This window comes from Amphiura filiformis, chromosome 18 (genome assembly GCF_039555335.1).
Source record: "Amphiura filiformis chromosome 18, Afil_fr2py, whole genome shotgun sequence".
In the NCBI taxonomy this organism is placed as follows: Eukaryota; Metazoa; Echinodermata; class Ophiuroidea; order Amphilepidida; family Amphiuridae; genus Amphiura; species Amphiura filiformis.
In genome coordinates, this window is record NC_092645.1 from 58,645,819 (window position 1) to 58,657,138 (window position 11,320).

General features: G+C 39.9%; 1 protein-coding gene across 1 annotated transcript; it reads right to left on the reverse strand.

Moving 5' to 3' along the window:
* Nucleotides 1-306: 306 nt before the first annotated feature.
* LOC140138862 (uncharacterized) lies at nt 307-11,119 on the reverse strand. Its single transcript, XM_072160641.1, has 5 exons — nt 9,888-11,119; nt 8,440-9,491; nt 5,738-5,994; nt 4,808-5,056; nt 307-3,287 (listed from the first exon to the last, which is right to left on the reverse strand). The coding sequence occupies exons 1-5, from the start codon at nt 10,887-10,889 to the stop codon at nt 2,992-2,994; spliced, it is 2,856 nt and encodes a 951-aa protein (XP_072016742.1). The 5' UTR covers nt 10,890-11,119; the 3' UTR covers nt 307-2,991.
* Between the last annotated feature and the right edge of the window lie 201 nt (nt 11,120-11,320).

The following is an 11,320-nucleotide window of genomic DNA, read 5'->3' on the forward strand; positions in this document are numbered from 1 at the left end:
CGTATCACAATCTGTGCAAATATGGTAGTGCGCAATCCAAATACGGCAGCCAGCGCGCGCGCAGTTTGTTCGACGCACAACAACACGCAAACCCCGGTCAATTGTGTGCGACATTGGAACAATTACGCATTTTGCGGTCAATTGTAAGATATTAATGACCTCGATTTGCGTTCGCGTTTTCACAAATAACTAAATGCAATTGGATCGCACGTATCGCGTTTATTAATGAGGTTATGAATACACTTTTTACACGTTTATTTTATTGAAAACAACAAGAGACACACATTTTTAGATTTTTTATCTGTATTTAATTCACTTTTTTTATTAACATGCAAAATATAGATCAGACAGGTCAATTATATCACTCTTAACGTGGGTCTACTTTTCGGCGTAGTGATAAAAGCATAACAATTCCCGCCGATTACAAGTTGATCAAACTATAACATTGCATTTTCAACTTGTTGACAAAATAAACAATGCAATAGGAAATAATGAGGCCACTATTGGGGTGTATCTAGATTTATCTAAAGCTTTTGATTCTTGTACATCAATGATATAACAAAATACCTTTATATTTTATACTCTAGTGATAACATTGTAAGCCGAATATCGTTGATAAATATTAGAGGAACTATCTGAAGCAAATGGTTTAAAGCAGAAAACTTTCTGTAATTATTAATGTAAGATTAATTACATGTCGTTACCCACAACAAAATTAATACGATCGACAAAAATAATGATTGCACAGCACATGGAAATATGTTAAAGTATTGTTTTGTTTAACACAAACTTACAAAATGTAACTAAGACCAAGTGTAGCAATGTATGGAAAAATTGTATCGATGGAATATCAACAACAATTTCAAGGAATATTGGCATGATTACCAAACTATTGATCTTTTCAGAATACCTCCCTCACCAATACTAGAGAGTAGCATTGATCTAGAGGGCGTAATTAAACGAGTATGATATTGATATCTTTGCCCACTCAGTTTTACTTTATCAAAATGATTGTTAGGGTATCCGTCAAATTTGATGCTCCAAATACGACAATGAATCCTCTTGAAATTGTTTGATGACTTTTACAACATACAAATTCTTATTATTTCCATCACCCTCAGTTCTGTACAATGATTTTATAAAGTCGATAATATAATTATTATCGACTTACATCACATGGGCGCAGCCATTTGCAGTTGGCGCCAGGATGTCTGGCATGTGGCTCGAACCTCTGCGGGTGGTCTTCCTGTAGTTTTCAATGGCAAGATAGTAACTGTGGTCGTTTTTCTGCTTAGAAAATTGCATTTTTTGCTCATTTAAAATACAATTTTACAGAAAATCCTCTTTTTAAATCTCTCGACAAAGTTTTTACAAATATTGTTTTGTGCATTGTATGTGAAACTTATAATCGCCCAATACTCAGAATTTTTACAGTAAGCGGATTTTTAAAAAGTCATGATTCAATTTCAGAATTCTCCTATTCATTCTCCCATCCAATGGGTGGTCTGCTAATGGCCGCCTCCATGAGCTCTACTCGATAATATATTATCGACTTTATAAAATCATTTTATCACGGCCCATTATTAAAAATCACGCACAGTGAATTGTTCAAAGGCGTTACGTTAAGGGAACTGTATTTGAAATAATGTACTCTGATTGCGTATGGAACGCAATATATAAAGCGTGCACACTCTACGCATGAGCAATACGTGAGCTAACGCGTACAAATTTCCCGCGATACGCGCCGTCAATTGCGCTGTGTATACGCGTATTCGCTTTACCTTGATGTAAGCATTATTTAAAATAGAAAAAAGTAATATCTTCTCTTTAAATTGTTCTATATATCGTAATTCTATAAACCTCATCATGCTCATGACCCATTTATGTAAAATCGCGAACTGTAGTTTGTTAAAACACATCACGTGAGAGCCGTTTATTTGCAATAATGGGTCAAGCGCCATAACACATTCTACGCATAGCATTACGCTTGGTAATGCGTGCAATATACCCGCGATACGCGTTGTCACTTAACGTGTATGGCAAGCCAAAAGCCCCATTACGTATTGCGACAACGTGTTGCTTTCGCCAAAGCAACGCGTTGCTTTCGAAAGCAACGCGTTGCAAAGCCAGCCAATGGAAATAGAGCTTTTAGCAACGCGTTGCTTTCCCAAAGCAACGCGTTGCTTACATACTCAATTCAGGGGCGCCCAAGTCGAGTTTTTGATTAGCCAATCATATCGGCGCTTTGAAGAGCTGTTGGTTATGTACATCCTGCCTTAGTGGTACTAGCTGTTACATGTAACAGCATGTTTTGCGTGTATCACACTATTGTACACTCAATTATTGTAGACCTAAATTGCTCAGTCTAGTCTGAGAAATTCCTTGAGCAACAATATTAATTTGTTCATATCGTAAAGCGAAATCCATTTCAGGCGTAAAATTTCACAGATATATGCTTGTGTGTATCCTGTAAGAGTCGCTGTGATTGGTTGTCGCCACAAGACGTAAAAAATGACAACAACGTGTTGTTTGTGAAAGCAACGCGTTGCTTTGGGGAAAGCAACGCGTTGTCGCAATACGTAATGGGCCTTTTGGCTTGCCATAAACGTGTACTCGCTCCACCTTGAAGTAAACAACTCAGAATATTTGGACAAAAAAGTGTGACATTTTCTCTTCAATTCGCACTATTCTGTGGTAATAGAATAGAAATAAAGGATGTAGCATAATACATCCAAATATTGTGTCCTCGGCATCACCCATTATTTACGTTTTTATTGCATTTGGGTGTAAAGGATACAGCATTACCCGTTATTTCTTAAATTTGTACGCGGCAATCTTATCCAGAATTCCTGGCCCGAATCAATGAAACCTGATAATGCCTGCCGATCATATTGATACAGCCTTTAGTCAAATCCTGCGCTCCTACGTGACCAGTAGGCTAACGACTGAAAGAACACCCCATTCTTCACCGGGATTGAATTGACTCTCCTACTAGTTATTGTTAATTTCCACCATTGACACTGAAATGCAGTATTTCAGAGCGAAGAATTGGTGAGCAGGCGCTGTGTCGATTTTAAGTTCTTTTTTCAACGCATCGTCATCGTCGCTCATCTTGGACGCCATATCACATAGCCTCTTGCCATCTACTTTTTCCATCAAACAGTTGGACACCGCTTGGTCTGTGAATTCAAAATGTTTCAAAAGACCAGCGATTTGTTGGACGTCGAAATTGAGAATTTTGCCGTCTTTGGGAGGTGGAACCTTTCGAACATTCCGAACATCTGCAGCTGTGAAAGATGAAACAAAGAAAAACAATGATTAAAACAATTCAAACTACAACCAGCCAACGTAAGGAAGCTTATGGGTGAACATTTTGGAGAGACAGAACACTCCTTAAGCGCGAATTCAGGAACATGTGAGATTCGAAGTCTCCAACCGCATCCATATTGAATTCGTTGGTCATTCTGTGGACAGAAACCACAGTTGCATGACTTTAAAAGGAATTTTAACTGCTTATTATGCTTATGGTTTGGATTTCACCTGTTTTCAATCAGATTTGAAAATATAAGAGCATGTCTCTAGGTTAAAGCAATTGGTGGTCATCGACCGGCCACATTGAAGAAAGTTGAAATCATCGAATTAAGACTTCCACCGTATCGTCGTCTTACCAAACGTCAAGACAACGTATCCACAAATGTTTGATACCATGAGGTGTTATGATAGACCCTCTAGATCACTGCTAGAGGGGTAGTGGACTCAAATTGTAGGGTACGTTTTTTGCTAGTGGTCACGAAAGGTCATACAGGTGTAAACAATTGAAAATGCTTCGATCTTGTTGACAGATATATCATATTACTCGACTGATGACAAGGATTACAAATGTATAGTTTGTGCTATCTACGACCTATCGTTATTGAGTTATTCTATTAAAAAAAACCGTCATTTTTAGGCAAAATTACATGTTTTTGGTTGTACTGGAGTCAAAATTTCAACTCATTCTGATTTGGGCAAAAATGGTGGCAAATTGCTCATCAAGAATCAAGAAACGGTACAGAACGTTGAACAGTGGCCTATGGCCACCCAATGGCCTTTGACCTTGTTTGCACTCTATCTCAGTAAGTGAACACAGTAGATAGGCAAAACTATACTTGTCTGATTCTATTCAGCTACACAAACAATTTGCTACCAATTTTGCCCAAATCAGGGAAAGTTGAAATTTTGATCCATGTACAATCAAAAACGTTGTCATTTAGCCTAATGATGAGGTTTTTGTAGGATAATTCAATAACGATAGATCGTTGAAAGCACAAACTATACATTTTTCCTATATAAGATTCCTAAGCTTTAAAATTAGTTATAGCTTATAGATACTGCTTTCTTTGATTTGTGTGGCGCCAAATTGACACCACGCGTTCACGTACAGCGTTCACTTATAAATGGAGAATTTGGAAATATGCAATTTACTTCACTGTCTAGATGAGTATCTAATCAACACCGCACTTACTACCGTGAAACCCCTACAGTGAATGAACAATGAATGAAGCTGACGTAGAAGTCAACTGGGATTGAATTTACCGAGAATTTACTGTCCCACTAGTTGCTAATTTCCACCATTGACACTGAAATGCAGTATTTCAGAGCGAGGAATTGGTGAATTCTTTTGTCAACGCACCGTCGCTCATCTTGGACTCCAGATCTTGTCATCAACGTTTGTCATCAAACAGCTGGACACATTGAATGAAGTTGATCGTTATATATCGCAAACATTACTCTCCATTGATGTCTTATATCTTTAACATATACGTACCGATTTTAGACTTTGACACAAAATGTTTGATTGCATAAAAACGGCTATCATTTGTCACACCCAACTTCTGTTTTAACTGTTCATCCGTCATCTCGCATAGTTTAGCTCCGTCAACTTGTTTCTGAATACATTTCCGGACTGTATCTATGCCGAAATCAAGATGGCGTAACATCCCGGCTAGTTGGAGGGTGTCGAATTCTGATATGTTCCCGTCGGAAGGTGGTGGATGTTTTGGTATCAATTCTTGATCTGAGGGATAAAGGAAAAATCTAGTTAACCTTTTTTTATTGGTTTTGTAAAGATATAATAAGTAAACGGATAAACACGGGGCGACCAAGATTGACTAAATTTTGACATCGTTATTGATTTGGCACGTGAACACAAAATGTGACAGACTGCGGAACTCAGCCTTCAGTAGTCCACCATTTTTCTGTTGGTCATTTAAAATGTGCACATATAATTATAAAGTATGCATTATGTTATGAAACAAAAACCTTTGAAGCTGGCGAGTCTACTCCACTCTAAGGAGTTTAAGGACCGTTTATGAATGTTTTGTATGAATACTTAAAATAAAATTGCCAGGTTGGCCCGGTGGTATGATTCTCGCTTGGTATGCGAGAGGTCACGGATCGAATGGCGGCAACAGCGTCTTTTTGTAAGTGTGCATACTGCTCTGGGAAATTGTGTGCCTTTGTTTCCTGTATGGGTGCGAATAAGGGCCACAAATGTACTTTGAAGTATTGCCTTCAACCTGCCGGCACTGTGAGTGGGCAGAAATAACTCGTCTGAGCCAGGATACGCTGCTATGTTGGTACTCAGCTCATAAAAGGTTGCCGACCATTGGTCATGTTGGTTTAGACCATCCCTTATATTGAAAGGAAATGGTGTGTTGACACACCTTTCATTATTTTGGCCCATTTTAAATATTACCTGGTGAGGCTGTGTTCGTTGTCGGTTCTTCATACCCAGAGTGTGACGAATGACTTATCTTTGGTATTGTCGATGTTTTATCTGAATGTGGTGTCAAAGACTTTAGTCTAGATCGGATCTGTGAACTCAAGTCGAAGGCTTCACCGAGGCCAGATGCGGTTAGTTCAGAGACCGGCCTCAGATGAATGTACTGACGGTCTTTATTCTCTGCTTGTGGGCCTTGCTGCTGGTCGGGTTGTATTGGTTTTTTTGTTGGTCTATAAAAACATCAAATTCACATCAGTTACTTATCAAAATAATTTGGGTCACACTCAGTCTTTGTGAACATCGTGATCAGTCCTGGAAAGTGGCAAATATGGACATAGGTATGAGTAGGCTATTATACTGATAACCTCCTATAATGTTTACATCGCATTAGGCCCGTACGCATCATGTTTTTTACGCTTTTTTTGGTCAAGAAAGGTCCAAATTTGGGAAGAAAGTCCACTTTTCACAAAATCGCCCCCCCCCTTGAAAAAAAGTCCACTTTTTCAAAATCAGCACCCCCCCAAAAAAAAAATATCCTGCGTACGGGCCTGCATCGCATTAATATCATTATCTCCCATGTGGTCAGTCATGACAGACCAAGGAAGACACAAGGTCAATCAAGATATGCACATATAAGATTAAGCCATGATGCTCCTTATCCTTCACTGTGCGAGAGAACTTTATAATTTGTTAAATTTTGAAAGGCAACGGTTAATATTATAATGCTTAATCTAAATCCAAGATAAGAATCATCTCTAGTCATTTATGTGGATCCTAATTATATCGGCAGTTGCCTTTCTTCATGTGTACCTTTAAATCTCCGATAGTGGATGTTCTGCGCCCGAGCGCAGAAATGATCCACCGTTATTATAATACGAAAATCTATTATTTTGCTTCCGAGCGCAGCAACTCCGACAGTGGATTCTCTGCGCCCGAGCGCAGCAATGATCCACCGTTACATATAAGGGACTGCGCCCGGGCGCATGAACTCCGACAGTGGATGTTCTGCGCCCGAGCGCAGAAATGATCCACCGTTATTATAATACGAAAATCTATTATTTTACTTCCGAGCGCAGTAACTCCGACAGTGGATGTTCTGCGCCCGAGCGCAGCAATGATCCACCGTTACATATAAGGGACTGCGCCCGGGCGCATCAACTCCGATAGTGGATGTTCTGCGCCCGAGGGCAGAAATGATCCACCGTTATTATAATACGAAAATCTATTATTTTGCTTCCGAGCGCAGCAACTCCGACAGTGGATTCTCTGCGCCCCCGAGCGCAGAACATCCACTACCGGAAGTTCTGCGGAGGGGCGCAGGAGCTCCACTGGTGGATGACGTACATACATGAACTTCAGGCAGATGGTATGCGCCGTGCATTCTCTAAATTCAGTAAATTTCCATCGTCAACCGTGTAATTGAATGGGATTATTTTGAAATTTTAAAACGCTTGAAATATCACAAACAAATAGGCCTATGTTAATAAATAAAATACAAGCTAAAACCGTTGGGGTTCGATAATGAACCCCACAAAACTATCATGCCACTCGCCGGGTATATTTAAATACATAGCGCCCTCAATTTACACAAAATCTAAAATCTATGGACGAGGCTGAAACTACAAAATTACAAACTAAAAAACAACATACTTATAGTGCGGTACTTCGTTGAACCCCAATGAATTTAGAATAACATAATTTTGCTTTAGCAACACATTACATATTTATAAATGTATTATGTGAACATTTCATGATTACGTGAAATCCAATGCCGGGATCCAATGACGACGTCTCTCTTTTTGGTATAAATTTTTTCAGAAAATAAACATACCTCAAAAGTTTCAGTTTCGATGAATGCAATAATTGTAATGCATCATTACACATGACTAAACTTGATAAATGGTTTTTTTTAAAATAATAAATGTACTGAACCACCAAGGAGCGGTGAATGTTTCAAAACCAAATGTACACATCATAATTATGTGTGGTATTCTAAAATTATGAAATGTTTAATATATACAATTTCTACAATGCTCATAATTATGCTATTATTTAATATTATAATTATAAAGATGAGTTGATTGTTTCACACAATAAAATAAGACAGCAGTGTCTAAACTATGGCAGACCACATAAAATCTTTTCAAAACCCATCTTTCAAAACCTTTCTTGTTTTAATGTTGCAATATTATGTAGCTTGTAGCAAGTTAATGCAAAGAAATTATCTTCCCCATAAAGGTACTTTCCGTCTTTCGCCCTGCAGTGATTTACTTAAAATATCAGACCAACAGAGGGCGTACCAAGTGTTTAGGTGGTGCGGAACATGACAAACAGACGACAATAATGCTCATTGTATTTTGCACACAAAATAGTCAGGTGCCTAAGCCAAAAACCTTAATGTATTATTGTGTTTTTTATATCTCTAGAGACCTACCGATTCAGAATCTGGCGGGTGCCACCAACAACGACCCCATAATATCACAAAAATCTGATCACAAACCAATTATTATTTCTATACAGTATTACTAATATTACTTATTAACTTACGTAACCTTTTGTGATATCCCCCTGTAAAATAAATTACCTAGTCTACAACAGAAAATCACGGTATCTAGCACATCATCTGCCAAATTTATGTTAACCTATATAAACGGAGATTGGACTCAAACACTTACATTGGCACCATTGGCTTGGACTTCCGCCGCGTCGTACCATCAGCAGATCTTTCTGACAGGATCACAGGCCTAGATTTTGGCAAAACAGACGGCTTGTTTGTTTTTTCAGCAACAGAAGGGAGAACAGGATCGCGAAGAGGGACCTGTACTTCAGCATGAGATCTAGAGAGGTGATGAGGTTCTACATTTGATCTCGATCTGTGAAGTATTTTGAGCGGAGTTTTGTTGCCGTGGTGAGATAAATCAGGGGGGAATCTGGGCCCGTGTTTTGTTTCTAAGGCGGGTGATCTTGGAGGAAGAGGTGGGTCTTGGCCTCTATGGAGCCCTTTCTCTGGTATACAATCGTAGTCATGCTTGTCTTCTTCAACGTCTTCTTCTGTTGATTCATACAACTCACTGTACTGCTTCAAAGTCAAATAAAATACTTGTGGAGTCGGTTTCTTGAAATACACAATGTCTCCCTTCACAGGAAATTTCTCGCGAATCGGCCGAACCTGTATTCGAAGAAAATGTGGGATTTCCCGTGCTTCTTGGATGTCATTAGATACACAGTGTGGATCGAATAGCGTCACGTAGGCTACCGAGTATTCGCATTCTGTTTCTATGGTCAATGGACCCTCATTCAGCAAGTTATTGTCATCTTTCGTCATTGATGCACCCCTGGTAATAGTCGAAAGCTCTACCCTCATTGGTAGTTTACCATACTTAGTGACATCACCAAGAGTGTGTTCCCCGAGACTCGGCGGTGCCTCCCGTAAGTGTACCGTAAGGTAACTTGGAACATATATAGACCCAAGCGTCGTGGATGTAGTCGAGAGTATCCTCTCCAGATGTACCACATCCATTTCTTCCGAATCGCCGTCGCTGCCGACAAGTTTCGGTAACTCTTCCCGCTGCGTAGGTTTGCTTGACAGACGCACTTCATCGTTCTTGTAGATAGAGCGCGCTTCTGGAAAGCCTTCCGGTGCTTTGCAGGATACAGCTGCTTTCACTGGACCCATAAATTTTGATTTCCACAGGTCATATGGGGTTATGTACTCATTCCCCAGGATCTGAAACGAATGTTTAAGCATGGTAAGTAAAAAGTAGTTACGTTTTGCGCAGTAGCGTAGCCAGGGGGGAGGGGTAGACTGCCCCGGACACCTAAAATCGGGCATAAAATGGGGACGGAGAAGCGAAAAATTGGAGACGAGAAGAAAGGGAGAAAGAAGGGGGAAGGAGAGGGAAAAATAGGGACGACAATACTGGCTACGCGCCTGGTTTTGCGTCGCCTTTCTATATATTGAAAATTGATGATGGGTTGTCAGCATTGTAGCTTAGAAGTGCACAAAACGAATAAAACATTTCAGGTGCGAATTTGTAAGTTTATACTAAGCAAACTGTCCGCATTGTGTTGAGGGAGTCTTATCTTTACAAGATATTTAGATAACGCATCGAGAGTTACATACCTTAAAACGTGTCGTATTTTTGTAATCATTCGGAACCAGGAATCGAGATGATCTTCCATTGATGAGGAACCCCTTCTTGGTTTCAATCCTATGTATCATGAGCACAACATCGCGTGCCAGATTAAGATAATCTAGCCCTTTTTGTCCGGAACTTAAAACAGCAAAGACCGGATGTCGTTGTGGGATACATTCCCTAGCAATGGCAAAGAGATCTTCCGAGGATCCATATGGGGCTACGATGCCATCCGCGTGAATCACAGTAATGTCGAAGTCGATTGGAAGCTGCATCTTCCGTTTTGTGTTGATGTCGTAGATACCTAAGCTCCCTGGATCATCCCAATGATCAATCGTTACCATTGTTTTATTAGTAAGAAGCATTGTCCCAAAGAAGTCATCAGGAACACCGGGAATCACATGAGAATTGACATCCCTGATGCGACGACCGACGTTGCTTTCTCTTTTCACCAAAACAGGCATTCTATTCTCAAGTTCTTCTATCGTATAAATCCCATCATCGCGTCTAGGCGAAAATCGACCTCTTGTGCTATATGGTACAAGTAGTGACACTTTAGTCTGGACGTGGGTGCAGTGTAAACAATTTCCCTCCGTAGTTTTCTGAACATGTTCTAACTTGAGACCTTCCCCACGTTTTACAACCATACCCTGTATCTCAACGTCTTCTAATACCCGTACGGACTGGGGAAAATCTCGAGCAATCTCGGCCACTGTGCGGTAAACATGATTCGGACCATGCCGTAAGACGGTTTCAAAGCCTCCCGTGTAATGTAAAGGGATTTTTACCTTAACCTTTTCTCCTGTATCAGGGTGGTTGAACTCGACAAATACTCTATCATCGACAGCAAGTACTCGCATTATATCGCCATTTGAGATTTCATGTTCGCTATTATAGAATCCTTCCGTAGCTTGAATTGTAATTGGGAGTTTCTTTCTATATGCACGTACCACTGCGTTGAATTTTTCTTCCGTCTTGTGCGCCGCCATCTTGATGAGATTTGTCTGCTCAAAGTGCGGTAAACTTGCCTAGTTTTAACTAAGTCACTTCGTAAATCCAATTTGCGTTCTTTCAGGATCTCTATCTGTCTCTTCTAAATGGAAGGTTTATCAATGTGGCTCGAATGTCATTTTGGCCCGACCCAACCTGACGTTAAAAATGTTCAGTTGGGGAGCCTACACCAGGAACAACATTGTACACATAATAAATTAAAGAATTTTTCTGCTCGTGCAGAACTTGTAATGGGTATAATTTTGACTTAAGTTGATCGCTGAGTATCAAGTGGTTGGTTTTGACCAATCAGGTAGAGCGATTTTTGCTGTTTTGGAAACCGATTGGCTAAAGACTAGTCGCATGTCGCTTGGCGACTAAGTTTAAAGTCAGGTTTACAATGACAAGTGTGCATTGACCCGATTGCAAA